At 43.6% G+C, this 23,111-nt stretch overlaps 1 protein-coding gene across 2 annotated transcripts in view; it reads right to left on the reverse strand.

Annotated features, from left to right (window-relative positions):
- The window catches only part of LOC112232686 (sodium channel protein type 4 subunit alpha-like), a 216,767-nt gene that overhangs the window by 150,398 nt on the left and 43,258 nt on the right, over nucleotides 1–23,111 (reverse strand). For both annotated transcript variants that reach the window (XM_042298800.1, XM_042298799.1), the window contains exons 3-8: nucleotides 22,898–23,016; nucleotides 17,721–17,810; nucleotides 15,836–15,964; nucleotides 10,122–10,213; nucleotides 7,275–7,517; nucleotides 1,152–1,215 (exon numbers count right to left, since the gene is read on the reverse strand). In XM_042298800.1, the coding sequence (XP_042154734.1) occupies nucleotides 1,152–1,215; nucleotides 7,275–7,517; nucleotides 10,122–10,213; nucleotides 15,836–15,964; nucleotides 17,721–17,810; nucleotides 22,898–23,016 (737 nt within the window). The remainder of the gene's footprint in view (nucleotides 1–1,151; nucleotides 1,216–7,274; nucleotides 7,518–10,121; nucleotides 10,214–15,835; nucleotides 15,965–17,720; nucleotides 17,811–22,897; nucleotides 23,017–23,111) is intronic.

The following is a 23,111-nucleotide window of genomic DNA, read 5'->3' on the forward strand; positions in this document are numbered from 1 at the left end:
CCTCGCCATTCCAAATCTTGGTCCAAAATAATTCAGAGTTGGGTTTAGGTCAATTTCATTTCACTACAGTCAATGTGGGAGATAAATATTAATTGTAGAAACAATTATTACAATTGTGCAAATTTTTTAAAGTATTATCAACTGTAAAATAGAGTTGTCCCCAATCTTTAAAACACAAAGATCATCCAATGCCAAAGTGACACTACAAAGTTACACACACCAAAGTTATGAGTACCACAAAATGACCCTTAATTTATAAGCTGGGTTTACTTCTATCCACATTCCTCCAACTGTCCTACAATAACTAAAGGTTACACATTTTCACAGCAAAAATATATTTTTTTAAACTCTGGGATTCAGTCCTTCTTGGACCTGTAAGACTACTGCCTAGAACACCAGTGCCATCCACACGACTCAAAAAGACATTATCCCTCTGAGATAAAGCCTAAACAAGGCATTAGCTCTGGGAGCTAACACATGTGTTCCCGTCCAAGACAAGGTTACTCATTAAGCATAGTTTGGGGAAACCACCTCAGGCACATAATAAACACAACCATAATTAACATCACTGTCAAGGCCCACTCTCTTGTTAAAGCCTATTGGCTCTCACAGACTGGATGGTGGATGATAAACCCATGGTCTCGTCTCTCTACAGCCTGAGGGCAGCTGAGTCACCATCGGTCGCCATCAGTCCATTTTGCTGACTCACACCCTCAGAGCCAGGCTATCTCTGTTAACTTAGCCACACAGCGACAGGCATCACCTCAGCCACCTAAACCTTAACCTCAGGGCCCCTTCGTGACGTCCTTTAGTAATGCTCAACGGCATATACTAGATTAGAGTATACAGCATGAGTCTATGGTTCACGAGGCTATGGTTCACAAGTCTATGGTTCACGAGGCTATGGTTCACAAGGCTATGGTTCACGAGGCTATGGTTGTACCATCTACAAGCCACCGTTATACTAGCCTGGTGGTCCAGTCTGTTTGGGCTTCAGCCATGCAAAACAAGATTAATAAGAGGAGAGCTGGCCACAGCACGTATAGAATGGGACCAGGCTATCATCACTCTAACCCACATTCATAATCACTGGCTTTTCTTCACTGATAGCAAGAAGAGCAAAGGAAGGACGAGAAAGAGTAGTCACTTACCCAGCATCACTCCCGTCCCCACATATTAAGGCATCCTTCGCTCCCTCCACTTTGTAGTAGTTATCTGAAATCAAAGAAAATAACAGAAGAGGCCTGGATTTGATTCATTTGATTACCAGGATTAATTTGAATACACTTTGTAGTAGTTTTCAAAAAATAAAAATAGAATATAATGGATGAGACCTGGTTTTGATTCATGTGATTACAGTGATTCATTTGATTAAAGGGATTAACTTGATTACATGGCACTAGTATTGCTGATCCTACAAACATTTTCATGTCAAGGTCAAACGTCTGTCAGTGGCACTCAGACCTTATGACCAGGACTCCTGCCCTGGTTGGGGAAAGAAGTTTATCGACTATATTAATCATAAGGCATCAACATTGATCTTACATCAGTCCACCCTTAAATAACCCACTGGACGTACGATTTTAGCCATTTATCAAATTAAGAAAATGGTTTTGTTTCGTGTTTCACCCGAGCTTTTAGGGATCAATACCGAGGCCTGCCTTGGACATTTTACATTTGTGTAAGGTGATGGATAGCAGAGACTGCTTGAAGTTGAAGGGGATGGAAATGAAAGAATAAATAGCAATAGCATAACCCGTTGACTGTGTTGCTGCCGACTCCAACTAGAGCACACTAAGAGATTACAAGTCCAGAAGGTTCCATGTCCACTCCAACGCTCCTTCATGCTAAGCGTTCCTCCGTTTTATCTTGCCTCCTTTTCACAGCGTTTCAGCTTCACTGTCCCACTCTAGAGGGTTTGAGTGCCGTTAGACCACTATGGGGCTGAGAGAGGAGCCGCAGGAGGGGCTGGAGAAGGGCTCGCCTGACGGGCACTTTGGCAGGCGGCCCGAACCCTCCGTCAGTTGTCGGCATTCCTGGTTTCAGCATGGCCTTAAATGTTCCTCCTTTATGGACCATGGACCTCTCCAACACACACACACACACACACACACAAGCCGGACCCCAGAGCCACTCTTCAGTGACAGCTTTCACCTTTCACCACCATACTGTGCAGATTGACTAGATGTGTTTTTGAAAGATGAGTCTTACATTTTGATAAGGGTGTTTTGTGTATTTTTATAAATTTTTTATTATTGCTGTTTTAAAGAAAAAACAGTAGACGCAATCTCAGGAAATGCCTTGTTGGTTTGGTTGTCTCATGTACTGTCATCTTTAAGCGTCGTAAAATGTGCACCGCTTTGGGTCCCCGGGACCAGGATTGAGAAGCACAGCCTTTGAACAATGTAAAAAATGTCTGTGACCCTCTGACTCATCTACACATATGTAACTGCATGAAGTAATCTGAAAATGTCAATCATGAAATATGTAATAACTTGAAATATGAAATAACTTGAAATATGAAATAACTTGAAATATGAAATAACTTGAAATATGTAATAACTTGAAATATGAAATACGAAGTCCGGCCACGTGACAATTCATGATTAGAGGAACGAATGTTCATTTATACATCTGCCCCACATCAGTGTTGTGCAGCAAAAGTATGCATGCCATAATCTGTGTCAGTGAGGGAGCACCCACTCCAGTTGTGCAATCGCTGCAGGGCTGTCTCTGTTACTGCCTGTTTGGATAGTGCAGTAAAGAGGATACTGGAATGGAACTTTGCCATGTCATGCGTGCCCATGACAAGCTTCTGAACTGCTGTGTGGGACTTTTTTCTAGGCTACAAATGATCCCTTACAAAACATGTCATGTTATAGCTGCAAGTAGCGTTTTGTTGACACCACTGTCACACAACAACTGCAAGACTCATCCAAAGCTAAGAGACCCACGACCAACATCGTGACCATATTAGTGCAGTTAAGAAATGTCAATCGCTACGACAGTATGAGAGCCAGACCAGAGTTTAACTAGATGAAATCAGTAAGATACTTTCACTGTGCTGGATTGAGCTTGACTGGCACAATGTAGCCAATTTAATAGTCCCAAACATACAAACTCTGCCCATCTGGCCCTACAGGCAGGCTAAAGCAAGCATTGAGAGTATTTGAAAGATTTCAAATACTGTTTGAAACCAGGTCTATATTACAGCACATTCATCTTATACACTAACAGAGACAAAGGAACCATGGCTTGTGCCTTGGCCCACAGCTCATAGGAGAGGGGGAGAAAGAGAGAGTGTAGGTCAGCGCAGGTCAGGAACAAAGAAGAGATAACAATGAATCTAAGATCCTTTTTTAAGCATCTGTTGTTAGGATTCAAAATCTGACTCGTTGACCAATAGCTTTACTGTTGAGTTAACTTCCAATCAGACATCAGAGCCACATGATGTAAATACAACAGACCCTCTGCTTCAAAGAGGTGAGACTAAATGTGGGTGGGAGAGACACTGAGGTGTTCCGAAGACAACACACACGCATCATTGCATACAGCTGATAAGAAGAGTCACTTTGGGGGCAGTAATACCATTAAACTACTGCTGCAGTGTTGTTCACTGTCTCATATTCCGAGGATATCGTATCACAAGTCAACAACACACATAGCCTTGAGTGAAAACTCAACTTCACAGAAACTTGAGGCACGCCCACGCCATTTCATGAGTCTAATTAGATTGTGCCAGTCTTTGCATCATGTAGGTCTGATATCTGATTGGAAGTTAACTCAACAGTAAAGCTATTGGTCAACGAGTCAGATTTTGAATCCTAACAACAGATGCTTAAAAAAGGGTCTTAGATTCATTGTTCACTCACTCACTCACTCACTCACTCACTCACTCACTCACTCACTCACTCACTCACTCACTCACTCACTCACTCACTCACTCACTCACTCACTCACTCACTCACTCACTCACTCACTCACTCACTCACTCACTCACTCACTCCACTCACTCACTCACTCACTCACTCACTCACTCACTCTCACTCTCTCTCTCTCTCTCTCTCTCTCTCTCTCTCTCTCTCTCTCTCTCTCTCTCTCTCTCTCTCTCTCTCTCTCTCTCTCTCTCTCTCTCTCTCTCTCTCTCTCTCTCTCTCTCTCTCTCTCTCTCTCTCTCTCTCTCTCTCTCTCTCTCACTCACTCACTCACTCACTCACTCACTCACTCACTCACTCACTCACTCACTCACTCACTCACTCACTCACTCACTCACTCACTCTCTCACTCTCTCACTCTCTCACTCTCTGCTTAGAATATTGCCTTGTAATGTTGTTAATGCCTTGTAACATAAGCTTTATGTCTTCTATGTGAATCCACTTACAAAGCAATTAACTCAACTATAGTGTTCTATTACTGTAACTCAACAATAGTGTTCTATTACTGTAACTATAGTGTTCTATTACTGTAACTCAACTACAGTGTTCTATTACTGTAACTCAACTATAGTGTTCTATTACGGTAACTATAGTGTTCTATTACTGTAACTATAGTGTTCTATTACTGTAACTTAACTATAGTGTTCTATTACGGTAACTATAGTGTTATATTACTTTAACTATAGTGTTATATTACTGTAACTCAACTATAGTGTTCTATTGCTGTAACTCAACCATAGTGTCTGACATGTTGCTTATTATCTTTATGCATTCAGATAAACATTTGAATAGGCTAATTGCTTAGTCTTATTACGAGTCGCATGTGATGTACAGTTGAAGTCGGAAGTTAACATCACTTAGGATGGAGTCATTAAAACTAGTTTTTCAACCACTCCACAAATTTCTCATAAACAAACTATAGTTTTGGCAAGTCGGTTAGGACATCTACTTTGTGCATGACACAAGGAATATTTCCAACAATTGTTTACAGATATATACAGATATATTATATAAGCTTCTTCATCATTTGAGTCAATTGGAGGTGTACCTGTGGATGTATTTCAAGGCCTACCTTCAAACTCAATGCCTCTTTGCTTGGAAAATCAAAAGAAATCAACCAAGACCTCAGAAAAACAATTGTAGACCTCCAAAAGTCTGGTTCATCCTTGGGAGCAATTTCCAAACACCTGAAGTTACCACATTCATCTGTACAAACAATAGTACACAAGTATAAACACCATGGGACCACGCAGCCGTCATACCACTCAGGAAGGAGACACGTTCTGTCTCCTAGAGATGAACGTACTTTGGTGTGAAAAGTGAAAATCAATCCCACAACAAAAGAAAATGACCTTGTGAAGATGCTGGAGGAAACAGGTAGAAAAGTATCTACAGTATATCCACAGTGAAACGACTCCTATGTCGACATAACTTGAAAGGCCACTCAGCAAGGATGAAGCCACTGCTCAAAAACCGCCATAAAAAAGCCAGACTACGGTTTGCAACTGCATATGGGGACAAAGATCGTACTTTTTGGAGAAATGTCCTCTGGTCTGATGAAACAAAAATAGAACTGTTTGGCCATAATGACCATTGCTATGTTTGGAGGAAAAAGGGGGAAGCTTGCAAGCTGAAGAACACCATCCCAAACGTGAAGCATGGGGGTGGCAGCATCATGTTGTGGGGGTGCTTTGCTGCAGGAGGGACTGGTGCACTTCACAAAATAGATGGCATGAGATGGAAAATTATGTTGATATATTGAAGCAACATCTCAAGACATCAGTCAGGAAGTTAAGCTTGGTCGCAAATGGGTCTTCCAAATGGACAATGACCCCAAGCATACTTCCAAAGTTGTGGCAAAATGACTTAAGGACAACAAAGTCAAGGTATTGGAGTGGTCATCACAAAGCCATGACCTCAATCCTATAGAAAATGTGTGGGCAGAACAGAAAAAGTGTGTGCAAGCAAGGAGGCTGACAACCTGACTCAGTTACACCAGCTCTGTCAGGAGGAATGGGCCAAAATTCACCCAACTTATTGTGGGAAGCTTGTGGAAGGCTACACAAAACGTTTGACCCAAGTTAAACAATTTAAAGGCAATGCTAACAAATACTAATTGAGTGTATGTAAACTTCTGACCCACTGGGAATGTGAGGAAAGAATAAAAGCTGAAAGAAATCATTCTCTTGTCACGCCTTGACCATAGAAAGCTGTTTATTCTCTATGTTGGTTGGGGCGTGATAGTGACTAGGGTGCGTCATCTAGGATTTTTTGTATTCCTATGGTGGCCTGCTATGGTTCCCAATCAGAGGCAGCTGTTTATCGTTGTCTCTGATTGGGGATCATATTTAGGTAGCCATTTCCCCATTGGTATTTGTGGGATCTTGTCTACGGATAGTTGCCAGTGTGCACCAGTAGTGGCACGGTTCGTTTGTGCTTATTGTTTTATTTTGTTTTGTTTTGCTGAGTTTCGGTTTATTAAACATATGTGGAAGTCTACTCCTTTCGACGAGCGTGACATCTCTCCACTATTATTCTGACATTTCACATTCTTAAAATAAAGTGGTGATCCTAACTGACCTAAGACAGGGAATTTTTATTAGGATTAAATGTCAGGAATTGTGAAAAACTGAGTTTAAATGTATTTGGCTAAAGTGTATGTAAACTTCTGACTTCAACTGTATATATAATATACTGTATATTCAAATATCAAATATAACTGCCCACTGCAGAGTATTTGTTGGGCTCATTTTGGCACAAAGCTCAACTATGCAGTACAGGAAAACTCCAATAGAAGAGAGGTCTTCTAATAGTGACAAATGAACTGACTGGCTGACAAACAGACTGACTGGCTGACTGGCTTGCTGACAAACTAACTGACTGGCTGGCTGACTGGCAGACAAATGAACTGACTGGCTGACAAAGTAACTGACTGACTGGCTGGCAAATTAACAATGGCTGGCTGGCTGGCTGACTGGCTGACAAACTAACTGACTGGCTGGCTGGCAAATTAACAATGGCTGGCTGTCTGACTGGCTGACAAACTAACTGACTGGCTGGCTGGCAAATTAACAATGGCTGGCTGGCTGACTGGCTGGCAAACTAACTGGCTGGCTGGCAAATTAACAATGGCTGGCTGGCTGACTGTCTGACAAACTAACTGACTGGCTGGCTGGCAAATTAACAATGGCTGGCTGGCTGACTGGCTGACAAACTAACTGACTGGCTGACTATTTTCAGTCTCCTCAAACATAACAAATCTTTGCTCTCAATAGGGTCAACATTTTAAACAAGTGATACATTCATTAAAAAGGCATTTAACTGACACACAGTGCTCACCTTCGTCTGCAATAAAGTCTTTGAGTGAGGACCACGTCCGGTTGTTGCAGAAAAAGGTTGTGTTGGTGTTGAGGGTGTTGTTGACGCAGTGCGCCGTGCTGCGTACGCACTTCTGTCGTAGGTTACCCATGAAGAGCTGAAGGCCGATGAGGGCGAACACACTGAGGCAGAAAACGGTTAGGATCATCACGTCCGCCAGCTTCTTCACTGACTGGATCAGCGCACCCACGATGGTCTTCAGGCCTTCCCAGGAAAACAGGGGCAGAGGTCAATAGGTCAGCATGCACAAACATGGACATGGAAATGGACACGGTAATTATCTTTGGCTAGCTAGCTCCGTAATAATCATAAGGAGTTGGTTTAGATCTATAATCTGAAGTTATGATTATTGTGAATATGTAATTTATTAACAAAACATTTTGAAAAAATTATAAAAAATTCTGGAAGCTACTTGTCTGGTTACTTTTTACAATCACATACAGTATAGTAGTAACAGTAACTTAAGTACAGTGTATTACTATGTATAATACATTATACAAATTACAACTATTGTATTAGGAACAATACAATGACTCACTATCCATAAACATGACATGGATTAAATATACTGTACAGTAACAAATTCAGAACATCAAAGCAACAAAAGCCAAACACAACTTTAAGACACCAACACCACAGTGAAGACAAAAATAAATCTAACGCAAACAAACCAACCACGGCAGGAAGAAACATTGTCTTGCGTTTCTTTTCGAGATTTCAAAAATGCACCGCAAATTCACAATGTATGCTCATTGACAACAGACACTTCCCAAAATAATGAGTGAAACCATCTAATTGAACTAGTTTTGGCTGGCTGGCTGGCTGACTGGCTAACAAACTAAATAACTGACTGACTGACAAACTGGCTGGCTGGCTGGCTGACAAACTATCTGACTGGTTGACTAGCTGACAAACTAACTGACTGGCTGACTATGGCGGCTGACTGGCTGACAAACTAACTGGCTAGCTGGCTGGCTGGCTGGCTGGCTGGCTGGCTGGCTGGTTGGCTGACAAACTAACTGACTAGGTGGCTGGCTGGCTGGCTGGTTGGTCGGCTGACTAATTTACTGACTGGCTGGCTGGCTGACTGACATATTTAGACTTTAACCCTGTCTCAGAGTGTGCCCAAAGCATTTTCAAGCTTTCCTAGCATTTTGTTTGCTAGCTAACTATATATCATCTGAGCCTATGCTATTATCTCACTATCCTGATTCCTACTGGATTAAAGGTAGTGTAGCTGGGGCAGGGTCAGAATGCTGCACAGTACAGTATGAACACAAAGAAGAATTGACAGACTCTAAGCCATCACTTCCACTCTGGCATTTACAGCAGACGGCGTGGGCCAAAGGAGGTCAACCGTGAAGAGCCTGACGCACCATGTCTCTGAAGAGCACCAGACAACAGGAAGTAGTGGTGGAATACCTGGGCCATGACTGATGTAAGTTAGCCCTTTCAGAGTAGATACTGGGTACCTATGGTACTGCCAATCCCTATGTGACCTAACCAGGAAAAACTCCAGGCCCTAGTTAGGCTAAAGTAAAAAGTAGGGTTGAGGGTTTTTCCCTCGTCAGGTCAAGTGGACATGTTATGTACTGTAGGATTACAGATGTAGGATCTTAATTTGGCCAGTTTATCACAGCAGGAAAATAATCCTGCAGCAACAGAAAATGTGAATTATTGTTTGGATTATAATGAATTAGGGGTAGATATATTTTATATTAGATCAAATCAATTCGGACATTTTAAAGTGGAAATTACAAACTTTAGAAGTATTTATAGACCATGAATACACTACAAGTTTGCATTTCGTGCTGTGCATGACATTTCCTCCAACAACAAGGGGATCAAATTAAGATCCTAAATCATATAGGATCCTGCTCAGAAATATACTGCACTATATGTTCCTAAGGGTACTGTACAGCTATTTCATCCAAACAAGATTTAGTCGTACTTGATTAGAGATCCGTTCTGAATGGGGAGCGTCTGTTGTGAATTGAGATATTATTACCATATGACGTGGTATTTGACTATACCCATGCATGTTTGATGTTAAACACTAAGGGTGAATGAGACCTGTTGAGTTTAACCTTTATTTAACTAGGCAAGTCAGTTAATTAAGAACAAAATAGTATTTAAAATGACAGCCTACCAGGGAAGAGTGAGTGTGTGGACCTGCCTTGTTCAGGGGCAGAACGACAGATTTTTACCTTGTCAGCTCGGGGATTTTATCCAGCAACCTTTTGGTTACTAGCCCAACGCTCTAACCACTAGGTTACCTGCCACCCCAAAGGTAAAATGATCTTTGGGCTTCAGGCCAGATGTCATGCTGAAACTTTATCCATGGACTACATTCACTTTGTTGATGTCTATAGCATAGTGTTTGCATATAGCAGGTGGACGCAGCAAGCGTGGGTGCATGGCCACTAGATTTTTTAAATGTATTTCATTTTTAATTTTTAATAAATGACTGACATACAAACTTAACATCTTAATAGAAAACAAACTATAGGCAAACATATTCTATAGAGTACCTAAAAATGTGAGAATCCTCCATTTTGAATCAGAGGTTGCCCAACCCAAAGGTCTCATTTCCTACACCTCTGGAATTTCCACTCACTGGTTTTTTAATCAACAGAAACAAAAATGAAATGACAAGGGACTCTGTTCCAATACCCACACTAGCAGGCCACTTTGAATGCATTGCTTCATCCTAAGTAGTGTGCTAATAAGGACGTATTGGAACGTAGCCGGGGGGTTTAGTTCTTCCAGCGGTGGGTGGTGTCTTAGTGTTTGAAACTCCCTTCTCACCTGGGATGACTGAGATAGTTTTCAGTGCTCGTAGGACTCTGAATGTCCGTAATGCTGAGACATTGCCCAGGTCCACAAATTCAGTAACATATCTGCAATAAGCGAAAGTCAAGCAGACACAATGACAAAGCACCAACGACAGGCAAAACACAACAGGTGAAGGGCCAGGATTGGGGGAATGTGGCTAGAGGTCAAGGGTCATAGAGAGTGGCTTTGGATTGGAGAGAGGTGGACGAGGGGGGGGGGCTTGTACAGAATAGTAACAGTATGTGGACTGGACAATAGAAGATGCAACCCATTTTTTCAGTAACACTGCAGCAGCAGGGGAGACTCCCTCTTACCTGGGATTACCGAAATAGTTTTCAATGCTCTGAGGACCCTGAATGTTCGAAGTGCTTGGAGATTGCCTACTTTAACAGACTCGGTTAGCAACCTGCAGGATCAAATTACAGTTATTTGGTCAAACACAAAAAAGGAAAGATGACTGTAGGCTCAGCACTGCTCACTGTGTCTTAGTGTGTTGTTTCCCTGGAGAACAGGACAGAAACAGATATTTAGATGGACCCTTTTGACCTTTAAGACTGCTGTTAGTGTATCTCCAAACCAAGAGACAGCTGAGAGCCCAGAAAATGTTGGGAAAAACCAGTATGGTGCCAGTCCATGTGCTGCTTAAGTGAGTTACAGTATATCAAGTCTTCTGTGCCAAAGTGGTTCCTTTCCCTATTGCATTTCTTATGTGAGTTTCCCAAAAGCTTCATAGCTAACATGGCACGTTATTTCTCTCGGCGACCCAGGCCCAGCCTACTTGTAGAACAGCAAAATGTATCTTCCCCATTTAACACAACCGCTCTGAATTAGAGAGGTTGCCTTAATCTACGTCCATGGCGCCCTGGGAGCAGTCGTTATTGGGGGTTAACTGCCTTGCTTAACGGCAGAACCGAAATTCTTTCCACCTTACCGGCTCTGGGATTCAAACCCGCGACCTTACGGTTACTGGCCCAACGCTCTTAACCGCAAGGCTACCTGCCAACCCACAGGGGGATGACATCCCTCCGTTTCCATGGGAACCCACGGGGTTGGGGGTGTGGACATTTATCAGCGTGGCGGGGGGGTTAACCGCTTCTCCGGTCATCAGTCTGAATTGAATAAAGCCAGCAGTGGGAAGGAAGGTAGCCTGTCGTAGAAACTAGCAGGAGGGCTGCGAGGGTCGGTGACTTATGTGTTCCTGTCCTGCTAAAGATCCATCTGACCCCACAGAGGTTTCCAGTTCAAGGACGACTGGCCCTCTGGAAGGAGAGGTAAATAAAACTGTAGAAGCCAAAAGAGAAATCAGCACTTCATCACCGTACGGGGGATGCATTGGGGGGGTTCAAAATTGTTGCCTTAGAGAAAGGTGCTGTGTTTAGACCATCCACAGTAGAAGGTCAGGAGCAAAATACATTATTCAAAAGCAACTGAAGGTGCTTTCTACACCCACACAACCAAAGCAAAATATAACATTTTGGTCATTTAATTTAGGTTGCATTGTACAATTTGGAAGTAAAAGTTTGTACTGCTACGGTTGGCAAAAAAAAGGATTGAAGAGGATTGAAGTATAATATACCTCTATTACAGTAATGCAAATGTCACAGTCAAATTTTGAGGAAAATATAATTGTTTTATAATCATAAAGAGAAGCCCTCAGTATTGAGGTCAAATATTAATTGAAGCTTCAGAGTTGAGGATCATTCCTCTTATCTGAGTCGTATAGCACTTTGTCAACTCAAATTAATCTCCAATTGGATCAGTAACTAATCCCGATGTTAGTGATTTTCAGTTAATCATTAAGTAACATGGATGCATCAAAAAGATGTATCAACTTAAAACAACCAAGTTGTTTTCATAGAACTGTAGTTTCCTCCAATATTGAAGAACAAGAGGAAGTAAGAACAGCATCCACAAACTTTTACTTCCAGTGACATTTTCCGGTCGAATGTAAAGGGACTTGACAAAGGAGTATAGAGGAGAGATAGACGGAGGTCAGAAAATAACATGTCAGACAATAAATATCATACAATACTCTAATACACTCTTCACACTATTGTGCAAACCCAAACTGTACTCTGCTGGCTCAGATGTTTTCCTTTCACGTTTTCATTCCAGCACGGTTACGTCAACTGTTACAACAACGGTTCCAACTGTCACGCCTTGGTCTTAGTATTTTGTGTTTTCTTTAATTATTTGTTCAGGCCAGGGTGTGACATGGGTTTATTGTGTTGTCGTATTGGGGTTTTTGTAGGCATTGGGATTGTGGCTGATTAGGGGTGTGTCTAGCATAGGCTTGGCTGCCTGAGGCGGTTCTCAATCAGAGTCAGGTGATTCTCGTTGTCTCTGATTGGGAACCATATTTAGGTAGCCTGGGTTTTACTGTGTATTTTGTGGGTGATTGTTCCTGTCTTAGTGTTTTGTATTTCACCAGATAGGCTGTTTCGGTTTTCATTATTTCATTCTGTTAGTTTTATAGTTTCTGTATGTATAGGTTTTCCTTCATTAAAATATATTATGAATCATCAACACGCTGCATTTTGGTCCGACTCTCCTTCAACAGACGAATGCCGTTACAGAATCACCCACCACACCCGGACCGAGCGGCGTGGTAACAGGCAGCGACAGCAGGAGCAGCGAAAGGAGGAATGGACATGGGAAGACGTGTTGGATGGCAAAGGTTGTTACACTTGGGAGGAGATACTGGCCGGAAGAGATCGCCTCCCATGTGAACAGGTGGAGGCATTTAGGAGAGCAGAGGCAGCCGGAGATAAGAGCCGACGATACGAGGGAACACGGTTGGCAAGGAAGCCCGAAAAGCAGCCCCAAAAATTTATTGGGGGGGGGACTCAGGGAGAGAGTGGCAGAGTCAGGAGTCAGACCTGAGCCAACTCTCCCTGTTAATCGTGAGGAGAAGCGATCAAAGGACTTCTGGACTTGGGAAGAGATATTGGACGGAAAAGGACCCTGGGCACAGCCTGGTGAATATCGACGCCCCAAAGAAGAACTGGAGGCGGCGAGAGCGGAGAGGTGCTGGTATGAAGAGGCAGCACGGCGACGCGGATGGAGGCCTGAGAGTCACCCCCAAAAATGTATTGGGGGGGGGGGCTCACAGGGAGTATGGCGATGCCAGGTAGGAGACCTGCGCAAACTCCCTGTGCTTACCGGGGGGCTAAAGAGACCGGGCAGGCACCGTGTTATGCTAGTGAGCGCACGGTGTCTCCAGTGCGGGTGCATAGCCCGGTACGGTACATACCAGCTCTTCGTATTAGCCGGGCTAGGGTGGGCATCGAGCCAAGTAAGGTTGGGCAGGCTCGGTGCTCAAGAGCTCCAGTGCGCCTGCACGGTCCGGTCTATCCAGAGCCACCTCCACACACCAGTCCTCCGGTAGCAGCTCCCCGCACCAGGCTTCCTGTGCGTGTCCTCGATCCAGTACCACCAGTTCCAGCACCACGCACCAGGCCTTCAGTGCGCCTCGCCTGTTCAGCACAGCCAGAGCCTTCCTTCCCTCTAGCGCTGCCGGAGCCTCCCGCCTGTTCAGCACAGCCAGAGCCATCCTTCTCTCTAGCGCTGTCGGAGCCTCCCGCCTGTTCAGCGCAGCCAGCGTTTTCCTCCTCTCCTGCGCTGTCGGAGTCTCCCGCCTGTTCAGCGCTTACAGAGCCTTCCTCCTCTACAGCGCTGCCGGAGCCTCCTGCCTGTTCAACGCAGCCAGAGCTGCCAGTCTGCATGGAGCAGCCAGAGCTGCCAGTCTGCATGGAGCGGCCAGAGCTGTCAGTCTGCATGGAGCAGCCAGAGATGCCAGGTTGCATGGAGCAGCCAGAGCTGCCAGTCTGCATAGAGCTGCCAGTCTGCATAGAGCAGCCAGAGCTGCCAGTCTGCATGGAGCTGCCAGTCTGCATGGAGCTGCCAGTCTGCATGGAGCAGCCAGAGCTGCCAGTCTACATGGAGCAGCCAGAGCTGCCAGTCTGCATGGAGCAGCCTGAGCTGTCAGTCTGCATGGAGCAGCCTGAGCTGCCAGTTTGCATGGAGCAGCCAGAGCTGTCAGTCTGCACAAAGCTACCAGTCTGCATGGAGCAGCCAGAGCTGTCAGTCTGCATGGAGCAGCCAGAGCTGCCAGTCTGCATGGAGAAGCCAGAGCTGTCAATCTGCATGGAGCAGCCAGAGTTGCCAATCTACATGGAGCAGCCAGAACTGTCAGTCTGCATGGAGCAGCCAGAGCAGCTAGATCCGCCAGTCAGCCATGATCTTCCAGATCTGCCAGTCAACCAGACTCTTCCAGATCTGCCAGTCAACCAGACTCTTCCAGATCTGCCAGTCAACCAGACTCTTCCAGATCCGCCAGCCAGCCAGGATCTGCCGGAGCCAACTACCTGCCTGAGCTTCATCTCAGTACTGGGCTTCCTCTCAGTACTGGGCTTCCTCTCAGTACTGGGCTTCCCCTCAGTCCCGGGCTTCCCCTCAGTCCCGGGCTTCCCCTCAGTCCCGGGCTTCCCCTCAGTCCCGGGCTTCCCCTCAGTCCCGGGCTGCCCCTCAGTCCCGAGCTTCCCCCCAGTCCCGAGCTGCCTCAGTCACGAGCTGCCCCTCAGTCCAGTGGGGTTCTGGGTGAGGACTACGAGGTCATGGTCGGCGGCGAGGGTGGACTATCCCAGGACGCAAGGGGGAGGAACTAAGACATTTATGGAGTGGGGTCCACGTCCCGAGCCGGAGCTGCCACCATGGACAGACGCCCACCCGGACCCTCCCTATGGTTTTGAGGTGCGTCCGGGAGTCCGCACCTTGGGGGGGTTCTGTCACGCCTTGGTCTTCGTATTTTGTGTTTTCTTTAATTATTTGTTCAGGCCAGGGTGTGACATGGGTTTATTGTGTTGTCGTATTGGGGTTTTTGTAGGCATTGGGATTGTGGCTGATTAGGGGTGTGTCTAGCATAGGCTTGGCTGCCTGAGGCGGTTCTCAATCAGAGTCAGGTGATTCTCGTTGTCTCTGATTGGGAACCATATTTAGGTAGCCTGGGTTTTACTGTGTATTTTGTGGGTGATTGTTCCTGTCTTAGTGTTTTGTATTTCACCAGATAGGCTGTTTCGGTTTTCATTATTTCATTTCGTTAGTTTTGTAGTTTCTGTATGTATAGGTTTTCCTTCATTAAAATATATCATGAATCATCATCACGCTGCATTTTGGTCCGACTCTCCTTCAACAGACGAACGCCGTTACACCAACAACTGTTACAACATTGTGGATGTATAACCAGGCCAGCACAGTACAGCTTGGCTCGGCTCAGTTCGACTCAGCTTAATAGTGTGAAAAGAATATTAGAGAAGGAGTAAAAGGGCTTCTATTGCTTTGAGAGTTCAGGTTAGAAGGAATGAGTGGACAGGTTAGAGGGAAGGAGAGGACAGGTTAGAAGGAAAGAGAGGACAGGTTAGAGGGAAGGAGAGGACAGGTTAGAAGGAAGGAGAGGACAGGTTAGAGGGAAGGAGAAGACAGGTTAGGAGGAAGGAGAGGACAGGTTAGAAGGAAGGAGGGGAGGTTAGAGGGAAGGAGAGGACAGGTTAGAAGGAAGGAGAGGACAGGTAAAAGGGAAGGAGAGGACAGGTTAAAAGGAAAGAGAGGGCAGGTTAGAAGGAAGGTTTAGGGTCACACAGTAACAGGAGAAATACAGGGAGGTCTACTGTAACAAGAGAGATACTTACGCCATGACAATCACACTGAAATCCAGCCAGTTCCAAGGGTCCCGCAGGAAGGTAAATGGCCCCACACAGAATCCCCTCGCCAGAATCTTTATCAACGATTCAAACGTGTAAATGCCAGTGAAAGTGTACCTGGGTGGGTATATGGGGTAAGGGAAGGGGAGAACAAAAGGTCAAAACATTAGCAAGCAATGGCATAAGCTAGGGTGAGGGACAACCCTCCCCCTTCTTCCTTCATATGGTTGCCCCAACTCCAAGTGCAGTTCTAATAAAATAAAATGTAAAAAGAAGAAAGAAACCAAGAAGTAAAGGGACAGAGAGGTAAACATGTAGCAGATTTAGGGAGACAGAGACACAGGACAGAAATAATGAGAAGCGCATGGACAGTACAGCACTTGTCAGCCCAGAGGGAATGAGACAAACAGCAAGCTCTTTGACAGCAGTGCTCCTTGATGAGTTAAGCAGGTCATCAAGACAAGAATATGCATTAAAATCCAGGATGACACTGTAATGTATTGGTTTGGCTCAGACTGACAGGAATCATTGAACTGTACTTTACATTGACAGTATATATCAGTCCAAGTCAATACATTAGTCACTTAATTGTAACATCGAATAAATTAAAGAGAGTGAGAGAGAGACACTCTTCAGAGGACACTGGGATGAAGGATGCAGCATTCGGAGGAAGTGCATAGCCATATTCCTTTTAGTTTTTGTCATAGCTACTGACTCAGTTCGTCCTGTAAGGTTAATGGTTAACAAGGGAGACTGTGACTGGCTCGGAGTCATTTCATGCTACAGATTTTTCCAATGAGCCCCTTTTTGAGTGAGAATATAAACAGCCTGATTTGTAGTGTGTTGTTGACAGTGTAGATTCCATTTGCTGAAAGGCTGCCTTCATTAAAGGTAAACTTGGCAGGCTGACTCTGACTTAAAACAGGGTGGTTGCTTTTCATAACATAGAGGACTACACTAAACTGGTTACATGTCTGTGGGTCAAATACACTCTGTCCATATGACAGAGGCCTCTGCCTAACAGCAAATCCATAGTGTGGGATGGACTTATACTCTGAATGATTGAGAATAGAGAGAGAGACATTACAAATAGATAGATAGATAGATAGACATATTGATAGATAGATAGATAGATAGATAGATAGATAGATAGATAGATAGATAGATAGATAGATAGATAGATAGATAGATAGATAGATAGATAGATAGATAGATAGATAGATAGATAGATAGATAGATAGATAGATAGATAGATAGATAGATAGATAGATAGATAGATAGATAGATAGATAGATAGATAGATAGATAGATAGATAGATAGATAGATAGATAGATAGATAGATAGATAGATAGATAGATAGATAGATAGATAGATAGATAGATAGATAGATAGATAGATAGATAGATAGATAGATAGATAGATAGATAGATAGATTTTACCCAAGTCCAACTCTACTGATCCCAATTCTATAAAACTTCATGATAATCTGAATGATAATTCCCATTTCATCATTGATTTTGCTTTCAGTTGTTTGTTTATCGTAGTGGTTGGAATATGAATCCCTTTAATGAAAATTTAAGAAGGCATAAACGGTATGTGTCACCCATGGTTGTTCATTCCGATGCAGCATAGCAAGAGTGCAATTAGCAAATTAGCTGGGTACACTAAAATCATGAACTTACTTGCTAATTGTGGTTGGCAAGGCAACAAACACCTGGCAAAGCGTTACATCAGGACACATAGGGCACAGAGGGTCAATACAGTCAAAGAGGTTTGAGGGAACAGAAAAGAAAGAACACAAAAGAGAATTCACAGAAGAAGCTAGCGTCAATGCTGAGAGACAGAGAAGATGGGAGGACAAGGCATACTTACTCTACATACTTGGCCCAATACTCTGGTTCCGACATGGCCATGAAGCAACAGTTGGTCAAAATAGTGCACATTATGAACAGACTGAATAACGTGCACGTGGTTAAGGAAAATGGTGATTCAATAACAACATATACATACATCACAACACTACTATTCTGAATATAAAGACATAATGATCGTGCCCATGTGCCCCATTTAGGTTTGGTTTGACTGCTGTCATTATCACCGTCATTGAGCAGAGTAAAGAGAACAAAATAAAATTGCTAACACGTTATGGGAAAGGGAAAGGGGGGTAACTAGTCAGTTGTACAACTAAATGCATTCAACTGAAATGTCTTCTGCATTTAACCCAACCCCTCTGAATCCGAGAGGGGTGGAGGGCTGCCTTAATCGACATCCACGTCTTCGGTGCCTGGGGAACTGACTTGCTCAGGGGAAGAACAACATATTTTTACCTTGTCAGTTTGGGGATTCAATACATCAACCTTTCGGTTACTGGCCCAACGCTCCTACCCGCCTACCCTGCTACCCCCCATGTGTTTTAAAGCTGTAATAACCCCAGTAACAACATTGTTGTTAAATACAATTTCAGTGTTGTAGTTGAATTTTTTATTTAAAAATAAATAAATAAATATCACATTTACAGAAGTATTCAGACCGTTTACTCAGTACTTTGTTGAAGCACCTTTGGCAGCGATTACAGCCTCGAGTCTCCTTGGGAATGATGCCACATGCTTGGCACACCTGTATTTGGGGAGTTTCTCCCATTCTTCTCTGTAGATCCTCTCAAGATCTGTCAGGTCGGACGGGGAGCGTTGCTGCACAGCTATTTTCAGGTCTCTCCAGAGATGCTCAACCTGGTTCGAGTCCGGGCTCTGGCTGGGCCACTCAAGGACATTCAGAGACTTGTCCCGAAGCCACTCGTGCATTGTCTTGTTTATGTGCTTAGGGTTGTTGTCCTGATGTAACGCTTTGCCGGGTGTTTGTCCTGTCCCCCAGTCTGAGGTCCTGAGTGCTATGGGGCAGGTTTTCATCAAGTATCTCTCTGTACTTTAATCTATTTATCTTTCCCTTGATACTGGCTAGTCTCCCAGTTTCTCCCGCTGAAAAACGTCCCAACAGGATGATGCTGCCACCACCATGCTTCACCGTAGGAATGATGCCAGTATTCCTCCAGACGTAACGCTTGGCATTCAGGCCAAAGTGTTAAATCCTGGTTTCATCAGACCAGAGAATTTTGTTTCTCATAGTCTGAGAGTCCTTCAGGTGCTTTTTGGCAAACTCCAAACGGGCTGTCATGTGCCTTTTCCTGAGGAGTGGCTTCCGGCCACTCTACCATAAAGGCCTGATTGGAAAGTTTTCCCATCTCCACAGAGGAACTCTGGAGCTCTGTCAGAGTGACTATCGGGTTCTTGGTCACCTCCCTGACCAAGGCCCTTCTCCTCCGATTGCTCAGTTTGGCCGGGTGGCCAGCTCTAGGAAGAGTCTTGGTGGTTCCAAACTTCTTCCGTTTAATAATGATGGAGGCCACTGTGTTCTTGGGGACCTTCAATGCTGCAGATATTTGCTACCTTTCCCCAGATCTAGAACCAGGTTTGGCCGGGGTAGGCCGTCATTGCACATAAGAATTTGTTATTAACTGACTTGCCTAGCTAAATAAAGGTTAAATAAACAATTAAATAAATAAATAAAAAGATCTGTGCCTCAACACATTCCTGTCTTGGAGTTCTACGGACAATTCCTTCAACCTCATGGCTTGGTTTCTGCTCTGACATGCACTGTCAACTGTGGGACATTATATAGACAGGTGTGTGCCTTTCCAAATCATGTCCCATTGAATTTACAACAAGTGGACTCCAATCAAGTTGTAGAAACATCTCAAGGATGATCAATGGAATCAGGATGCACCTGAACTCAATTTCGAGTCTCATGGCAAAGGGTTAGATGAAGCTTACGTAATTAAGATATTTTTTTGTTTGAATACATTTGCAAAAATGTCTAAAAATGTGTTTTCACTTTGTCGTTATGGGGGATTGTGTGTAGAGTGATGAGGAAAATAGATCATTTTATCAATTTTAGAATAAGGCTGTAATGTAACAAAATGTGGAAAAAGTCAGGGGGTCTGAATACTTTCCGAATGCACTGTATGCGTTCTACAAGATGTATGTTAAGTTATATCATCCAGTGTGTATACTATTGTAAGACTGGGTAAGATGAATGATACTATACGTCCTCTAATTCGTATGATATTGTTTGGCCGCTATTCCATTTATAATGTAACTTAACGTAACGTAATACTGTACATCAATGGATGTACATCAATGGAGGGAACAGATTTAAGTACCGAATCCTACGAATTGCCCTGAGACCAGGTTGGGCAAAGAGCAAGCACAGAACAAATATTCTAACTGTTTGCTGGGGGGCTAATTGACGCCAACAATTATACCTCAACTGTTGGTTAGCCCTGGCCACCATGGTGCTAATAGAATTATCATCCCGCTCCCACCTCCCTTCTCATTTCATAGGCAAGATTAGATCATCTGCTGTGCTGTGTGGAGAGTGGTAAGAGGAACCCAAACCGCTTATTTAAAAACATATTAAATATGCAACTTAAACTCACCCAGTGAGGTGGAATTGAGAAGGTGTTTATGGAAACTATGAGGCTTGAAAGTTGATTTCCTTTCCCAAATGTTCTATTTAGCCGATATTTTTGGATGCTGATTGGTTGATATGTCTATCAAACTTTTCTTGATAGAATAAATTGTCCCTCATTTGCATTAATAGTTGGAATTGGCTTGCTCTAGGCTACGCCAAAAACAATGGGCTATTCGTACGGGAGAACTTTCTGCAAACTTATTGTTTCTTGTATTCATACACTCTTTGAAAAAACGGTTCCAAAAGGGTTCTTCGGCTGTCCCCATAGGAGAACCCTTTTTGGTGTCAGGGAGAACCCTTTTGGGTTCCATGTAGAGCCCTCTGTGGAAAGGTTCCTACTTGGTATGTGAAAGGGTTCTACCTGGAACCAAAAAGGGTTCTTCAAAGGGTTATTCTATGGGGACAGCCGAAGAACCACTTTAGGTTCTAGATAGAACCTTTTTTCTATGAGTGCAGGTGGTTCAGAAACACCCTCGGGTGATGAATAACTTTGACAGAGACCTGAAGATTCCTCATGCTAAGGCTTCAGTTCAGAGGGCTAGCCACAGGCGACCCAGGTTTAGAACCCCTGGTTAGTTACACAATCAAATGACCTAGTGACAAAACAGAAGTGTCAAAATAATGGCTGCCGTGTCATAAGTCCTTTTGCCTGAGGAAGCACTGCATTACTATGAAGTACCTCTCTCATCCCGACGGCTCGTTTCAATTCCCACACTCACAGACAGCACTTTACTCAAATGAGTCACCATAACGATAAGCACCCTGGCTCTACAGAGGATTCCAGAGCTCCCACACTATTAATGAGAAAGTCAATTTCAGCATTATGTACAAATCAGACTGCTGCCAAAAAGCTGCTAAGGCCTGGAATCCCAGGGTTTGTTTATAAACCACTAGAGTAATGTACACAGGCGTTTTCTTACGCGCTAACAGGCCTGTCAAACTGCCAGTCGTCAAAGTATATCTTGGCGGCAGCTTTTGCCTCAATTATCATCCCTTTATGAAATGCTTACTTAGGTTTTTCCCCGCTTTAAGGTCTCATACGGCTTAATCTACAGACTATATTCTATCTTCTCTCTTTGATGACTTCACTCACAGCTTTGTAGTGCTGTACCCCCTTTAAAGTAAGAGTGTTCTGGCTACAACTTCATTGATCTCTTGTTAATAATCAAACATGTACCCTGATACCTTATGACCTTTGTCACTGCACAGTGCTTGACTTCAACTGAACTGGGTGCGGGTACTCATTTTGGGTGCTTATATTTCGGTGCAGGAGCGCCACAATACTTCTAATATACTATAAGAGGAGCAAGCAGTTGAACATTTGAAGTGCTGGTACTCAGTTCCAGTGTGAGCTCCTGCCCAAGTCAAGCATTGTCACTACAGTAAAATTCCATATGGGCTTTCCCAATCCTCTGAGCAAAGAAGCTGGTGTTGTTAGCTTGTCATATACAGCATCACTTGACTTAGCTTACAGTAACCATCCAGTCTATTACATAACCTACCAGTAACCATCCAGTCTATTACATAACCTACCATTAACCATCCAGTCTATTACATAACCTACCATTAACCATCCAGTCTATTACATAACGTACCATTAACCATCCAGCCTATTACATAACCTACCATTAACCATCCAGCCTATTACATAACCTACCAGTAGCCATCCAGTCTATTACATAACCTACCATTAACCATCCAGTATATTACATAACCTACCAGTAGCCATCCAGTCTATTACATAACCTACCATTAACCATCCAGCCTATTACATAACCTACCAGTAACCATCCAGCCTATTACATAACCTACCAGTAACCATCCAGCCTATTACATAACCTACCATTAACCATCCAGTCTATTACATAACCTACCATTAACCATCCAGTCTATTACATAACCTACCATTAACCATCCAGTCTATTACATAACCTACCAGTAGCCATCCAGTCTGATCACTCTTTTGTTGCTGAGCATTTTCCTGCACTGCAGGAAATGCTAACTTGTAGTGTATTTGAAGTTTAAAAAGGCTTCTAAAGTTTGTAATTTCCTTTTTAACAGACTTGTCAGACTTACGTGCAATGAGTTCATTGCACATAAGGTAAGGGACAATTCTGTGTTGAGACATTTTCAAGAGATACTCAAATATTCTGATTCCAGAGTATAAGTCTAGTCCTGTTTAGAATCCTCTCAATCATTGATTGCGTAATAAAACAGTACACTACAAACTAATAATGGGACTGATGCTCCCTCTGTTTACTGACGGTGAGACAGCAGGCAACACAACACCCTTCCCAGTCCCTATTTCCCCGATCAGTACACAAGGTCAACATAATTACAACGAGAATGACATGACAATCTATCTAGACAAACTGAACTAGAGTAGGCTCTTACAGGCTATCCCAAGGCTTTTTCTTCCCTCCCAAATGTTAAATCTTTGCTCATTGATTTTCATTTTGAAACCCACCTCCTAAAACAGACAAGAGTTGGTGGAATTTTGAGTGTTCCACCAGAAAGGATATGAGTGTACTAAAACCTTTATTGATGCTCTTCTAACAGGATGAAAGGGGCTAAAAATATAGAGTGCAGATGTGGCACTAAATCGGAAGATGGCCTTCCCTTTGTTCAGTACTATAAAAGTCTGTGGAGAAACAGAAAGTGAGATAGGCAGAGAGGAGGGGGGGAGTGATAGAAAGGGACAAGGGACAGAGAGATGCGTCATGGTTAAGGACAACA

This window comes from Oncorhynchus tshawytscha, linkage group LG16 (genome assembly GCF_018296145.1).
Source record: "Oncorhynchus tshawytscha isolate Ot180627B linkage group LG16, Otsh_v2.0, whole genome shotgun sequence".
Classification (NCBI taxonomy): domain Eukaryota; kingdom Metazoa; phylum Chordata; class Actinopteri; order Salmoniformes; family Salmonidae; genus Oncorhynchus; species Oncorhynchus tshawytscha.